The sequence below is a fragment of the Opisthocomus hoazin genome, chromosome 4, assembly GCF_030867145.1.
Source record: "Opisthocomus hoazin isolate bOpiHoa1 chromosome 4, bOpiHoa1.hap1, whole genome shotgun sequence".
In the NCBI taxonomy this organism is placed as follows: domain Eukaryota; kingdom Metazoa; phylum Chordata; class Aves; order Opisthocomiformes; family Opisthocomidae; genus Opisthocomus; species Opisthocomus hoazin.
Genome location: NC_134417.1, coordinates 44,054,274 through 44,070,644, shown reverse-complemented (window position 1 = coordinate 44,070,644; position 16,371 = coordinate 44,054,274). Strand labels below are relative to the sequence as shown.

General features: G+C 44.1%; 1 protein-coding gene across 3 annotated transcripts; it reads right to left on the bottom strand.

The window, feature by feature from the left end:
- Positions 1-3,442: 3,442 nt before the first annotated feature.
- On the bottom strand, positions 3,443-12,348 carry EIF1B (eukaryotic translation initiation factor 1B). Of its 3 annotated transcripts, none has more exons than XR_012763722.1 (6): positions 12,267-12,348; positions 11,994-12,158; positions 9,656-9,819; positions 8,874-8,975; positions 8,089-8,284; positions 3,443-6,632 (listed from the first exon to the last, which is right to left on the bottom strand). XR_012763722.1 is itself a non-coding variant. In XM_075418808.1 (5 exons), the coding sequence occupies exons 2-5, from the start codon at positions 12,022-12,024 to the stop codon at positions 8,240-8,242; spliced, it is 342 nt and encodes a 113-aa protein (XP_075274923.1). In that variant the 5' UTR covers positions 12,025-12,158; positions 12,267-12,348; the 3' UTR covers positions 3,443-8,239. The 3 variants fall into 3 exon arrangements, 1 of the variants encoding a protein (XP_075274923.1); XR_012763723.1 differs by having other exon boundaries at positions 3,443-6,565; XM_075418808.1 differs by having other exon boundaries at positions 3,443-8,284.
- Positions 12,349-16,371: the final 4,023 nt, after the last annotated feature.

Below are 16,371 nucleotides of genomic sequence, written 5' to 3'. Positions count from 1 at the left end.
TCTAAACCCGAAGTATTTAAATCGGCTCACATGGAAAAACAGCGTGGAGAGGGTTGGGAGAGTGGGAAGCTGGTGTTTTTTCAAGATCTTTTGGTCTGATCAGACGGAGCTGTGCCAGCTGAGGTCTAAATTTCAGCGAACAGGGAAAAACTCTGCCCAAAACTAGAGGTCAAGTAAACTTTTGAAAAGTAAGTCGGTGGATGCTTCGCCAGTATCAGCGCTACACGATGCAATCCTGAAAATATGGTCCACTTCTGTTAACTTGTGGGCAATTGCTTTTGCTACATTCCTGCGAAGGCACTGGAAAAAAGTCCATCCCTTTGCTCCCAGAAGCCACTTTACCAGATCACTAAGCCACTCCAGAAAGCAGAAATCGCAAGCCAAGCGTTTCGTTCCTCCTTTTGCCACCCGTGCTGTTCCCATCACAGAGCAGCGCTGCCTGGCAGCCCAGCCTGGGGCAGTGGGCACGCTCCCGGCAGCAGGACCAGCTGCAGCAGCTTTCTGGAAGTTCACACAACCGGCGCTGTGCCTTCCGCCCAGGGACCTGGGAGCAAGCACTGCGCTGGGGCTGGTTTAGGGCACTGAAATGAACACAGCAAGAGCTCTCCAAGGCAGGATACGCTTCCTACGGCAACGTCAGACAGGCTACAGCTTTAATAGCTTCTTTGCAGAAATGTAACACCCAAATCACGCGCTTGGAAGATTCTCACCTTGTCTCCTGACAGTCCATCGTTTCAGTTAAGCTTTCCTTCTAAAGCATTCCTAATGCCTTCCTCCTGAAAACATACCTTAACCACCTGAATACTGGGAGCCTGAAATCAAACGCAGACAGTCAGTAAGATACTAGAAACTAACAGAGGAGATCTTCTCCTGTACTTTAGGTGACTGGGGAGAGGGGGTGCACCAAGTAAGCAGAGCTGAGAACACAGCCTAGACACACACATTTCCAAGGAACACATCACCACCACCTCTGCGTAACAGCCCGCCGAGCCTCGAGACAGCGATGTAAGGGGCATTATCGTTTTAAGCGCGTTTCCTTTGCGTTCCTACTGCCCGCAGCCTCATCCAGCAACATGCGGCTGCTGGCAACAGGGTGCTCTTGCTTTTGCATATAGAATTGTGTCCTGAGATGCTCCTTTGTTGTCTTCTGAACACTGGCCTGGATGATTTCTAGAACTTCACGTTTGTTTGGGGTTTTCTTTCCCCTGTAAATCTCCACAGTGGACAATGGTCAGTTCTCCCTGTTCAGAGGGGACTGCCCTGAAGTTGTTGGGACACTAGTTTCAGCAGACAGACAGAAAGTTATTCAAGGACTGTACGAACAGACCCACAGTAGACGTCCATTTCTGTGTGGTCAGATCACATCCCGTGACCAGAGTGCTCCAGCACTTTGAATTCATCGCCAGAGACGCAGCTGTGTACCAGTCTGAACTGCTGTGAGAACCAGCCACGACCTGGCGATCACGCAGCTGCCGCAGCACAAACCACAAGGCAGCAGGTGCTGCCGTGCCCAGGCTGGCTTCAGGTGGAGGCAACTCTTGGAAGGCTCTACTTGGAAGCAAGATGCAGACACGTCCTTCCCTCCCACCCTCTACAGAAACCCTTTTTATCTTCCACAGCGCTGCTGAAGGATGATCTAGTTTCAGTGTGACTGAAGCCAGCACTGGAACTGACTTCTGCTACCAGGAGAAATGAAATAATCTGATAACCCCAAGAGACGTCCTTCCCCTCAACACCCTTTAGAAAGAGCTCAGCATGAAGGACAAGCAAGGCGGTGATGGGTGAGGACTCCAGGTCCAGCTACTTTCATGAAACATATTGTGAGCAGTGTTGTTTGAAGTAGAACTACTACCGGACAATCAGAAAGTTTCACCATGCCATTGCCTCATCTTACCAAAAGGAAAGGTAGATAAGGAAGTAAAATACTTTGCTTTCAATATTCCCTGGAAGGACCTTTGTCATACTGAATTCTCACATATAAGTTATCTTGAATCATAGAATCATAGAAAGTTTTGTGTCGGAAGGGACCTCCAGAGGTCATCTAGTCCAACCCCCCCGCAGCGAGCAGGGACACCACTAACTAGATCAGGTTGCTCAGAGTCCTGTCCAACCTGGTCTTGAATGTTTCCAGGGATGGGGCCTCCACTGCCTCTCCGGGCAACCTGTTCCAGTGTTTCACAACCCTCATTGTAAAGAATTTCTTCCTTATATCCAGCCTAAACCTACCCTGTTTTAGTTTAAAACCATTACCCCTCGTCCTGTCACTGCTGTCTCTACTAAAAAGATTGTCCCCATCTTTCCTATAGGCTCCCTTTAAGTACTGAAAGGCTGCAATCAGGTCTCCCCGCAGTCTTCTCTTCTCCAGGCTGAACAAGCCCAACTCTCTCAGCCTGTCCTCATAGGAGAGGTGCTCCAGCCCTCGGATCATTTTTGTAGCCCTCCTTTGGACCCGCTCCAACAGTTCCATGTCCTTCTCATGCTGAGGGCTCCAGAGCTGAACGCAGTACTCCAGGTGAGGTGAATAATGCATGGATTTACAGGTTACTAGTCACTAAAGGAACCTTGACAGTGCTTTTGTTCTCCAGATCTGGGTTTTGAGTTACAGGCATAACTCCAAGATACTGACAGTGTCAGATCCTGACAAGTACCAGTTTGCAGGGCCATCTTTTTCACCAGTGTTACCGACTACGGATGTGTTGGTACCACTGGTATCTGTTCGGTCTGTTTGCTGAGGTATAGCCCATCACTCATGGGGAGGTACCCCCATCGCATGAGTACCTAACTCCCTCTGTTGGAGAGCAGCTAAAGGCTGCTTCCTCTACAACAGGCGCTGCCCTTAACCTTTCTTACCCTAGAACTGATCTCCGATTACACATCAAGGCGCTTACGTCATTTGCTGGGTCTACCTAAAAGAGCAACCTTCTAGTTCGTTTGTGGGACAGCTGCTGAAACAACTGCAGCACCACCTCTTCCACGGGGTTAGCTGTCTCCCAGCGTGACACCCAAGGCTTGTCTGGCTGCACTGCAGGAACAGCGCTGGTTCCCTGCCCGGCTGTGAGAGGGACCACAAACACAGCTGAGAACCAAGCCCTGTCTTGAGGAGCGTGACCAAGTTACCAGTAGCTGAATTCTGCGAACGTGGTTGTAAGTAGAATGGAGAACTCAGTCTGGATCATGGGGGTTTTTTGCTGCATAATCATAGCAAAGATGGCTCAAAATGGAAAAAAAGCATTATATACACACATACTTTTAATTAGACCCCAAAATAATTTCAGAAATGTGCTGTCACATTTCACAGATGCAAGACACTCTAAAATAGCCGAGAGCAAGCTTGAGCACAAGTTACTAGCTTCACCTTAAAGCACTGTGCATTTTGCTTATTCAAGAAATCAGATGATCCTCGTCCACCCAAGATTTTAGACCTCAAGCCAGTATGATCACCTTGTTTTAGAGCTGTAATATCCCAGTGCAAGTCACAATATTTTTAAGTTGGTTAGTACAGATTATGGTAGAAATTTAAGAGAGGAAATACAACATTTCTTGAAGAAATTAAAGCTGATTACAAGAGGACCACATACATCACTATTAAATTAGACTACTTCTATCTTCCACATAAAAAAAAAATCCTCCTTAGTAACAGCATAAAATTCCATGTTTTAGAAAAGCATACATAAAGTAACATTAGTACATTTTATTTCAAAAGACTTTGTTGTCTCAACTCGTTAGCAATGCTCCAATACAGGTTAAGACTTGTTCATAAAGAGATCAATCACAGGCATGCAGCAAACATTAAACAGGCATGCCAAGTACAAATCCTCTTAAGAGATTTTTTTTTTTTAATGTAAACTGGAAACAGTAAGCACGAAGCATCTGTACAGCAAACATAAAACAGCTATGTCATTTTTCCCTTATTCATCTCAAGACCTTTTGATCTGGCAACTGGAAAATAACCTTCATGTTGCTGTGCATCAGAGACACGTTCCTAACCAAACTGAGTATGGATGTGTGGAAAGTCTTAGGACGAAGGCAGATTCTTCATGCTCAAATCCACACGACCCTCTAAGACCACTGCCACCTCCCTAGTGGCAGCAGCACACTCATTAGAGGAACACTCAGTGACACCATCAACACTGAACACACCAAAAGTGACAGTAACCTCTACTGTGTCCTGAAGTAGACTACAACAGGCCCCCCCCATTCTTTAACTGACTAAATACCAATCTTCCACATTGTAGGAGGAACCACTAAGACACTTCAAACAAGAGTGTAACACATGGATCCTGTGCACCAGAGTCTTCCAGGAGAATTAAGGAAAACATAGTTGCTGACTAGAACTGAAGGTACATCTGTCCCGTACTGCAAAATTAGACTCGTACAGCCTGCAAGAGTGCAGCACATCAGACGATCTTAGAAGAACTACAAACAGGGTATTGCACTACAGCAGGGATATCCACTTACTGGCAAGTCTGTAAATACGTATGCATCTTCAGGACAACCACACACCAATCATCAGGAGGACGGCAATATAGGACAAAATGCAGGGCTCTGTTTAATTATTATTTTTTCAAATATTTAAAACTTTAGCTTCAACAACTCTTAACAATTTTAAGTTTTATAATGGCTTTAGATATATTTAGGACCTTAAATACTAAACTCTCAAGGAAGTTTAATTAGGATTGTTACAGATACAGAAATGACAATGTTAGAGGTCTTGCAGTCCAGGAGAATCTATGTTAATGAAAACAGACTTAAGATACAAACTTATTTCCTAATTTTTTTTTGTAGGGTTCCTGCCTCCCTCTCCAAAGAGTTCTCCAGAACAAAATGCTTTTCATTCAGGCTGTGCAAGAATGCAGTGCAGGAAGTAAGGTTTAAGCACAGCCACTGAACCAATGAATAGTATGCACACAGAGTCTAGGCACTATTCTCTTCAAAGGTTTCTTTCACTTCAGAAAATTATTGCTCAGCTGCCCATAATTGTGCTTTTCACACTCATCTCCAAAACACATGGCCAGATTTAGCAGACCACAAGTGAAGCTCAATGGCCCGGTAATTCACACAAGAGGAAGTAGGCAGCTTACACACCAAAATTACTAAATCTCATCTTCTACAAATAAGGGTTGCTGCCACCATTTTGGGAAGCGATGGTTCCACTGTTCACAGCTGCATTAGGTAGATGTAGGCTCTGAACAGACAATTCAACAAATTTATTTATGCAACACCTCACTCCAGTGTACCAGCTAGAAGAGTCAGCTGTAACAGCCTAATATAACCACGACCAGCAAGGCTGTGAACTTGAAACAGCAGCTCCTACATCCAACTGCATTTTGTGGTTAAGCTTAAATATCTCTGAGGCAGCAGTCTTGGAGATCTGGAGGCCACAGACTTCACAATATTCCAACAAAAAGAAGCCACCACTCTGCAGTCTGAGCTTACCCAGTCTCAAGTTCTACTAGTGAGTTTTAAAAGTGTTTTCTACTATTAGCTCCCTTTTACTGCCTCGACAACGACAGGCTGCATCCTTTACCATTTTTTAACCTATTTTGGAATAGATGGAAAGATTGACACCTGCCTTCACTGTGAAAACAGGTTTTCATGGCAGCAATTTAAACAGTTCTTTCCCAAAGTCTTCCATGTTTTTCAGTGTTCTTGAAACACAGATATGTATTCCAAATAGGCTGAGCTTTGACAAAGAAGTTTTAGTATTAATGTAATAAAACATGAAATTGTTGAGGCCCTTCCTCTAGAACCTGCACTTGTAACAAGGCTAGTTACAATCTTATTGAGACACTGCTCTAGTTTAGAACACTTCAAGGACAAAAATTTCTGCTTTCCTTCTACAAAGACTGACTGCTGCCACAACAAATCTCACCTATTTAAACTTCAAGTGTGTTACTTCTTATTCCCTCTCCTTTTAATTTTGTCCTTCAAAGGTCAAAACACAAGGAGCCCCACTAGAGCATAAAAACCAAGCCACCTATAAACTGCAAGGTTCCTCCCATCAGAAAGGACTTTTAAATGAGAAGGAAGAATACAAAGGTTTTTCTGATTTATTCCAAGCAGAATGACTACGGAGACATGACTCAAGCTTAGGTAGTAAAAGTTACTGGAATGCCATCGGAAATGAAGACTGACTCAGTAGCACATGAGACTTGCTAATCTTTTGTTAATCTCCAATTCAAAAAGCACTAGAAGTACTCATTCAATACCAGTCAAACAGGAGAAGATACTGCTTGTTTTTCCTGTTGGGCAGGAGAGCAAACTTTAAATGAGAACATCATTTTTTCTGGCATTTGATAAAGTGAAAACCACTAAGTGCTATGTACCCCCAAAGCATTAATTACTCCAGCATCTATGAATAAGGACTAGGTAAACTTGCAGTACAATGGTTTTATTCTGCTAATGTTCAAGACCTGCATAAGACTTAATTCTTTGGATTTTCATTCTGTGTGCTGGTATTTCATGTTCTGCAGCAGGAAGGCATTCCCTTCTCCTCCTCTTTAACATATTATGCCTTTACAGTATACAATCTTCTGGAACATCCTTTCTCTGGAACAGTTAAGATCTGTAACACCAAGCAGAATTTGTGGAGATTGAGAGACTGGACACTGGATTCTTACAGGTGCAACTGTCTAGACAGACCAGACAGAGAAAGAAATTATGATATGAATGCTCCACAGTGCTCCCCTAATTGTTGCTAGTGCCATAAAGGCTCATATCTGAATTCAGAAATAATAAAAAAAAAAGTTCAAATGAGTTAAAATTGAGCATTTCTCTTTAGAAAGGTAAGTCTGACCAGGAAACAAAATATAGGCACAGGTGACATTAAGTAATATAGTTTTGCTTATTCCTGATATTTACATAGGTAGTCATCAATAATAAGTTATTAATAACTCTTAGCAGTAAAGAAGTGTCTATTTCTTTCCAGAGAATACATGATATTATATGAAGTTGTTTTTTTTTAAACATTTCCCACTATTTTTATGGTTTCCCAGCTCAGCATGTTTTGAATAGCTTCAGAGAAAATTTCTGTCTATCTCACAAGGAAGATAAGAGCTGCATGTTTCACCAAATGAAGTCATTTCATTCTGTAAAGAGACACATCTTAAAAGTAGAATACCAAATGCCTACAGCTAACTAAAACTAGATGAAAAGCACAGTGGAACAAACCCATTATAACCTCAGGTTACACTGAATGAATTGCCTGCTATAAAAATAGAATAAATCAGCTTTCTGTACTAACACTCAAACTCCACTACAAAACCCTCAATATCGACCGTTAATCACAGCAAAACTTTTCATACCAGGAAAAAAAAGGTGAGTGTAGAGCTTGTTCCTTTCCTTGCTTCTGCAGCTAACAGTACCAGCTAATTAAAGCACTCTGCTTGCCAACTTTAAATGCACAGTCATGGCAGAAGCCAACTCAATGTCTTTCCCCTTCACACGGTAACAGAAGAGATAAAAAATCCCATGCCCTTCCTTCAAATGTTTTGGGAGTACTATGTAAGACCTAGATGTTTAGCACTTTCTCCGTAATAGCAGCCTTAAGGAGTTCAGCTTATTTTAGTCCTACTATGCTTAACACTAACACTTCATAGTCACTGCAGTAAATTTTAGAGAAGATCCAGTTACTTACTCAGCAAACAATTTAGGTCTTATCATGCTGCTACTATGATACACCTACACAAAAGACTTAAGCTCTAGTCTTACAGCTACACAAGCTAATCTACATCAAGCTAATCTACTGATTAATTAGCTAATACTTCATCGTGTAGATTTTCCAATTTATTCAATCAGCAGTGAGCTACACTTGCCACAAAACAGTTTAGAGATTCTTTAGTAAGGCTGTTGTGCTAGTTTAAAACTTAAGCTAAAGCATTTCGGATACCCCCAAAAATATATGAATAAACTTTTATTTTTAAGCAACAACACGCACTATTGTAATACTACCCACACACTTCAGTCAGGTGGAGAGTACTAAACTGAACAATCATCGCTAAAACATTTCCATTGGAAATGTGCTAAAGTTCACACACGTCTTCATTACTACCTGACTGAAGCTTTCTTATGTGTTTCTAGTCTACACACCATATGTTTCATGCAGTCATGCAAATCCAAATCAAACTTTAAATGTTCAGGTAACAGGGAAGTCCATTCACTGCAAAGATTCATTTTTCACAGAAGGGCCAGGCCAGGTAAGACCAAATACTGCAGGGTTCTTCACAAGCATACAGGTATTTTAGAAACCATGGACTTTCAGTTGTTCTTCCTTGACAATGCCAATCTAAAGGAGAAAAGCAACATATTTCAGTAAAGCTTATATGCTTAGGATATTACAGTGATATCAAGTTACCACAATCTTATACTTTGATTAAAGAAACTGCAATACAGCATAGACTCAATAAAGAAGTCTTCTGGTTTCCAGAATGTTTCTGGGCCAAGCAGAAGAACTGACTACACAACAAAGAGAATCTTACCAGACATGTGACTTGCTCTGCAGTCCTAGCACTTATTCTTTGACAGTGTAATATCTCTAGATCATGATTTGCATCAGTAAGCTAGTGGCAATAGCCTGTTTCCTCTATAGTGTTTACAGTCTCAAAATTATGGTTTTCATCAAACGCTTGACTTTACAAATGAAGAACTCAAGTTGCACTGCCAGAGAACAAGTGCTATGTTGTAGCAGGGTAAATGCATTCTACACTGCTTTGATTCTTACCAAAGGTTTACTCTCTTTCTGCAAGTGTCATTTTACTTCTTGGCTGAAAATACAAAGCAACTATAGTGGACACCTTTAGCTGGTTAATTAACATCAGTGCCATCTGTCACTATTACTTCCAGAGAGGTTTAGATACTCATCTGCAGTCCCTCACCTCCAAGAGGAATTGGCAAATGTTCTTCCTCTGGTCACCCTGAAGCTGGATAACTTCACCGTATTCAGGATGTTCAATCACAGTACCATTACAAGCGAATTTCTAGAGAAAAACAATCACATTGTAAGACATCTGATGTACATCACGATTTTGCTTAGTAAGTCTTTTCAGCAGAATTTTGTCACAGAAGCTGTTTCCTAAATTCTGATGCCAAGCAAGGCAAAGGCTAGATCTATTTTACACTGGTTTTGAGAGCAAATACAATATATCTGCTGACGCATACAGACACAGCCTAAGCTGCTGATGGTAAATTCAGGCAAAGACAGGATTAGCTACTGTGCAGAAGGAACTGGCCAACACTCATTACAATAACAAAAAACAAAGTCTTTAGATACAGCCTTTGAACTCCACACTATTTTAAAATAAATATTTTCATCCTAGTGAAACTCAAGATCTCCATTTTCAACAGCAATCCAGCTATGACAGAAGCAGGAATGGAAAAACAGTTCTACTTTAAACTGATTTTATTCTTCATACCAACAAAGCCAGATATTTGAAATTTTAGTGAAACATTCAGAATATATTTTATTTATTTCTTTATAGGATCAGTGTCACTAGACACTGACAGGAGTTCTGAGAAGGACAAGGAAAGGGATCATGAATATGAAAGTGATGTGCATTGGCAAGAATGAAATAAAACAAGTATTCTGTTACTCAGTATTAAAAGCTATCATACTGGTTCATATAGTATCCTTACTGTCAAATCAAATCAGCAGCTTTACCTTTTTGAAAGCTTTCACCAGTTTCTTCTTGTCATAATCATCTGCAATTCCCTGAACTGTTGTTAGTGTCTTTCTTCCGTTTCGCTGCTGGATCCTTATATGAATGTAATCCTCAGTCCCCGCCGGGAGTAAGTCGTCACCCTTTGTTGCATCAGCAAAGGGGTCTGCAGGAGGAGAAAGACTAATGTAATTCCCACAAAGGAAAACACCCAAGCTGGAAACTAACAAGCAAGTTTCTCACTTCACAAAGAGCTTTTTTTGGACAATAATCTTGCTGTTTTCTCCCTCTTCAAAAATACACTGTTAAAATCAGAGTACTTTTTCCTACAGCTGTATTAAGTCTCACTAGTCTACTAACTCAGCATAGCGCTCTCAACTATCATGCAACCAGTTTCTTCAATGCCTTCCCAGATGCAAACAATTTTCAGCTACAGTATCAATTTACTTCACTATTTATTGCAAATTCTAGGTCCTGAAGCTCTGAAGCTCAAAACGTGGTTCCAATGGAACATAAAGTGCACATAAGTTTTAGACAGCCACATGCATTTTAAGTGAAATACTGAAGTTATTAGTTGATCTGATAAAAGATGTAAGTACAGACAAATAGAAAAAGATCTTGTACACACACTCCTTCACAGGTCCAGAATAGAAGTCTTCTACTGTGACAAGTACCACACTACCAGCAGTTTAAGGGATGGATGTAATTCTTGGCTACTAATGTAAACAAAACACAGCAACAGACACTAACAGATGCCAGAGGCTGTCTGTAAACCAGCACCGCTCTGCCAGACAGTAGTTTTAGGCAAGAACTGTAACAAAATTCATTTAGGCTTTGACTACAGAAAGGTCAGTTCTCCAGTTCTTCCAAGCTTAAATTTATTTAGCACCGGTGAAACAGGAAGGCCTTTAGGAAGTAGAAGGGTTTCCAGGTTATACTTCTTATTCTCTGTTCTCCACAAATACCTATTTAACACTCGCTCTGTCAAGAAATTTCATAGCCCTAACAAGTTTCCTAATCAGTAGCTCCAAATAAATCTCAAAGCAGGAAGTATTTTAGGTATTATTTTTTAAAAAACTAATCACAAGTAATTTTTTTATACCAATCAGAATCATATTGAAGAGTCCAAACTTCAGAAAGCGTAGGTTTAACAGCCATGCAAGCTACAGCTTCCCAAGCTTCCATTCAAAACTCAAACCTAAAAAACACTGATGAAGTTTTGCCCTCTACTTGGAACAAACGCCCCGAAGGAGTAAAACTTTAGCAGAAATAGGAACAGAAGTAGTTCAGCTGCAGACAGACTGACCCTTGTAGAAACAAGAATGACAAGAGCATCAAAGGCACTGAAAGCATCGTGACAATACAAGCACCACAGGAAAGTAGTACAGCACTGGGAAGCTTGACTGGCTTAATTTCTACTAAGGCATTTGTTAAAACACACTGAATTTCAATGTGCCCTGCAGATTGTGGGGCAAAAACTAACAGAAAATTTCAGTCAAAGAAAAGGTGAAAGAAAAAGGGGACTTGGGCATGACAATCACTTAGCAGAGCTTAGGATTCCACGTTGGAGATAAGCCAGTGCTGTAGGTGTTAACACCAGACCACTCCAAACAAATCCTTTGTGCAGCACCTTCCTAAGCACAGGATCAGCTCCCAAATCGTGATTAACATGATCTTCTCCTATGGCTTATACGCGCAGAAGAATAGAGACAAAAATGAGACCAAAAGCACGACACTATTATCATATACAGCATCAACCTGTTCACTTCTGTTGCCTATAGATAAGGAAGGTGAAGAACCACGGCCCAGCACAGTAAAATTCCCTACTACTAATACAAGAGAACGACGTACTACCTGTACAGTTCAAGCTATAAGAACAACACCCTTCGCTGTGCATGCATCGGGTTTGGGGGCATATGATGTGGCAGCAAGCAACTGGAACTGAGATGACGACTCCCGTCTTTAGCAGAGGCCACGAACCCCAGAGCCCCTCTGCTCACAAAGATCACAGCGTCGGGACCGCAGAGCTGGCAGCGAAGCGCAGCTCGGGGTGCTGCCAGGCACCCAGGCACCCAGCGCGGGGCAGCACCTCCCGCGGCAGCGGCCAGGGAGCAGCGAGACAGACGAGCCTCCCAGCCCACGCCGACAAGGATGAGCAGCCAGAGCCGTCTCCGCAGAGCGGCGCGGGCAGCGCCCGCCTCAGCAGCGGCTCCAACGTCCCCGCGGCGGCGGGGGGCACCGGGGCCGGGACGGTGGGGGCAGCCGCAGCCCGGGGGTGGGTCTGCCGAGGGGGGACCGCGGGGTTCCCTGAGGCACAAAGGGGGCGGCGGCGGCTCTTACCGAAGGATTGGAGGTTCTGGATAGATGACATGCGACTCTGAGGCGAGAGGCTGGAGCAGCGGGGAAAAGGCCGCGGCTGGGTCCGCTCCGGTCACGTCTCCGGCTCCGCAGTGCCGGCGGGGGCGGGGACGGAGGGACAACAAAAGCAGAGGGAGGAGGGCGAACCTACGGGGGAAGGAAGGGGGGGGGAAGAGAGAGAGAGATAAAGAAGTAAAAGGATGAGAAAGCGCGAAGCGAAATAAAAAGGGGTGGGAGCCCCCCGCCCCACCCTACCGCTGACAGGCAGCGGCCGCCGTTGTTTCTCGCAAAATGGCGGCTCGTCTGCGCCGCCGCAGGCACGTGACGGCCACCCGCGTCCCGCTAGCGCCGCCCCGGGCCGGAGGACTACAGTACCCAGAGTGCCCCGCGCCGCGCCCGCCGCCGCGAGGGGCGGGGCGAGGGCCGTGTGTTCGCCGGTCGCTGCCCTTCCCGAGGGGCAGCGGCCGCTGTGAGGCGGCTGCTCGGGAGCCGGGTTCCCCCCGGCGGGGGCCCCGAGGGCAGCGCTGGCTGGTCGCTGAAGCCCCGCGTTCTCCGGGCTGCCCGCCCCTGCGGGGATCCGCTCCGTGCTCGGGTGGTACCGGTTCCCAGTCTCGGGCCGTGTTCCCAAGCTGGCGCCTCTCAGCTGCTGGGCCGCCCGTTCAGGCTGATCAGAAGTCGGGAGAGTGCTTCCCCTTTCCCCTTCCCCACTCAAACACGTTGGTAAAATACCTCCCACAGGCCTGCCTCGCTGGACAAAATGGTGCCGAACACGCAGGGGTACGCTGAGGGAGTCAGGCAGCACCCTGCAAACTGACCAGCGGCCAACCGTTTGTGTGGGGAATCAGGGGACCCAAAACTGTCACCCTCGTGTAGAATCGCTCCTTCACTAAGTACTTCGACTGCCCTTTGGGAGCAACGAGTAATCCAGAGCAGCCGGAGAAAGTTTGCTCTTGCCGAGAATTGCTGTGTTGGAAACGTGGGCCAGGAATACCAGCAGCAAGCCTTGCATCAGGAAAAAACAAGTCACCCACGTGGGAGAGACAAAAACCTTGCTTTAATTTAGGACTCTGTGTGACATCTGTCTTTGCACGTGTGCGCACACAAGGCTGCCATTACCTGCAGCTCCCTTCAGTCCCCTCTGTAGTAATCGGTACAACATATTGTTTTTCGTTTCCTATGGACATTGTCCTAATATATACTACTATTATTTTCATGTGCAGCACCCTAATATTGCAAGCTTTATTCTTTAGAAGCCATTACAAAGCCAAATGTTCCATTAATTTAGTTAAGGATTGCTCCTGTAGGCCGATTGCCTGGACCTGGACCTGTGGTCTGCCTTACCAGAACACAGCGGGCTCTTGTGACCTGTCCTCCCCACCAGCCTGGAAACCCGCAGTGCTGAAAGAGCAGTTTAAGTTGCCTGACAAAGTGATTGTGCATGAAATGTGCAAATGGCATGGAGCATCACTAATTTCCGTCCTGTATTCCAGCAATGCAACTACTCTACACATAAATTCTGCCCCACTCCTGTGCCAGAAGCACACCTTCGCTGGCCTGATGCTGGCATCCTGAAAATACCATACAAGTGCTGAAATAAAGTGCCGGATGCTTGAGAGACAGGCAAAAATATTTCCATCCTTGATTTTTTTTTTTTCCTCAAACCGTAATCTTCCCTGCTCCTGCCACGTGACTCTACCTACAATATCCAGCTGTGTTTGGAAGCTGCACATCCCAAACTGCTGTGCAGAAGACTGTCCAGTGGCTTTCTGGCAGGGAGAAAGAATAGCAAAAGTTTCAGAAGAAGTCTTCCCTCTATCTGCACAGCCAGCAGAATAGTTTTGAAGGTGGCTGGAAGTGTGCCAAACCTGACTTGTATTTTTCCATCCAGGCTCTAACTCTGCTGCAAAGCCTCCACAGCTGCTGAGGAAGGGCTTGGGGAGACTGGCTGATGTCCTGAGCTGTAGCCCATGCTTGAGCTGCCCAGCTGCTAACAAGTGGTTCCAGTAAGCATGTGCTAGCTGGGAGAACAGGGCAAACCTGGAACTGTGCTGGTGGTAAACACCTGGATATCCAGTCTATCTTATCAAAATCTGGGTTATATGCAGTTTGGTTTAGCTTCACTACATGGTCAGATTTCAAGATACACATGCTTTCATTTGAAACTTGTGGGGGTTCATTCTTTGCTCAACAGTAATTGAAAGTAAGAAGACTGTTTCTGTGTTAACCACTAGATGGTCCTGTTTCTCAAAGAAAAAAAATAATTCCAAAATAAAGGCAGTCCTGCCTTTGCTTGGAACCTGAATGTTAGTAGAGAACTGCGTCAGTGTAAAGCTACATGTAAGCAACAGTCTCATCTAGTTGCTTGAATTGACAAGGTTTTCCGAATAGATTTGAATACAACTTTTCATCAATCTTCCAAACTCAATTAGTGCAACTGGGCCTCTTACCAGTCAATGATAAAATATTTCCTAGTTAATGTCAGTTCAAAATTTCCAGCTCCAGACAGCACAGATGTCAGTGTTATCACTCGCTGTTGTTCAAGGATAGGCAAAACCTGAACAGTGGTGTTTTATTTCATTTCATTTCACACACAAATTTCATTTTATTTCATGCTCTGCCCCAGTGCGGAAGGCTGGGCAGATTCACAGCTCGGGCAGAGGTTCAACACTATGGCATTTACAAACTATTCCCATGCTGGTATGTGAAACAATGAGAGTGGTGGGATGGAAAAAAAAAAGTATTTATGTTTCTCCATCCAACTGCATCAAATGCCTTTGCTTTGGTGTTTTTTACCTTCTGTTTGTGGAAGGCCTCTGCCAGTAAAAGAAGTTTCGGGTTAGTTCTTTGAGCAGACTAGGCAGTAGAATTTGCCATCAAACCTGTTCAGTGTTGGTCTCTGGTGCTGTCTTCCCAAAGAATATTCCTCTGTGTCAGGCTCCCCAGATCTTGTCCTCTAGGGTCACTCCAGCCTCCGGGAGATACCTTCCCATTGCCACCATTCATCCTTCTCACCACTTTCTGCCCAGAATCCTGACCTCTCCATAAGCCCTGCTATGAATGGGATAACAAAATAAAATAAAATCACAACTGCCTGAAAAGACCTTGAGAAGCTTTCTGCGAAGCTTTTGAGTGCTGTACATAGCACTCTGGTAATTCAGTTGTGGTCTGGTGGGAAGAAATTATAATCCACAGTCAATGACGATGGAGTAAAATAGTGGTTTAGTGAGAGAAATGCTTGATGAGGCTCATTTAAACAGACTGTCACACAGTTTATTAGTCTTCATTGCTTAGAACATTTTATAGTAGCCTTTCATGAAGGCAGAATGACTGAAAGCAAAAATGAAAAACTATGTGCTTGAAACTGGCAAGTGATGTGTCTAGAACAGACACACGGCTGTGATCCTTCTTGTAGTGAGGAGAGAACTGTGAAGTCCTTGGCACGCAATTTTGTGGATGCTGAGAATTTACATGGGTTCAAGAAGCAACTGTGAAATAAAAGGAGTCCATTAGGGGCTACCTACCACAAAGCAACAGTTGGCTTGGGAAGCCTCTGGAACACAAGGCTCAAGGGCTTGGGAGAATGGTCTGGTGGGGAATGTCAAAATATGCTGCCCTGTTTTTAGACTCTTCTCTAGACGTTCTCTGCTGGCCACCGTCAACACCAAGATACCGCAGTAGATGGATCTTGGGCCAGAATGAAGGCAGCTGATCATATTAGAGCATTTTAAATGCTGACTCTCCTGATAATGATTTTTATTTGTATGGCATATTGTTTTGCAGGCACCATTTACCAATGGGCAAATCATGTTAACGTGAAGACCTTGCACAGTTTTATTTCGCATGGTAACTTCCATTGAGGTGTCAATCGGTGAAAATGATCTGTGCTATTGAAATGCTCCCATTGCAGTGCCGGCAAGACTAGAAAGAGGAAATGGGATGACAAAGGCTTTTACTTCTGTTTTGAGATGACAGGATCACTTAGCTAAACAGCAAAACAATATATTGAGTCCTACGTATCCTGCAGAGAAGAAGCCCTCACTCCAGCAATTTCCCACTAGAGATGAAGAAAGGATGCCCACATTTTCTGGTCAAAATCAATGTGAAGCACAGTAAGGGAAAAGATCTACAATGCAAAATCATGAAGGATTTTACTTACTAAGAAGATACCCTCTCCACGCATGCACACAAAATTAGCACAGCAGGAGCGCAGCCACTGCCTGGTTCTTGGATGCAGATTGATTTTTAGGTAGGGAGCGTCTGCAAGGTTCAAAGGGAGCACACTAAAAGGAGGTTGCTGAAGAAAGCATGTATATACATTATCGATTGTGTTAGCTGTAGAAAGATCTTTAGTGCTATCACG

Coding starts and splice junctions, on each gene's coding strand:
- EIF1B (XM_075418808.1), bottom strand. CDS start 12,024: ATGTCATCTATCCAGAACCTCCAATCCTTCG. Junction 8,976..9,655: donor TGGTGAAAGCTTTCAAAAAG/GTAAAGCTGCTG, acceptor GTTTTTCTCTAG/AAATTCGCTTGTAATGGTAC. Junction 8,285..8,873: donor TTTGCCAATTCCTCTTGGAG/GTGAGGGACTGC, acceptor TTTCTCCTTTAG/ATTGGCATTGTCAAGGAAGA.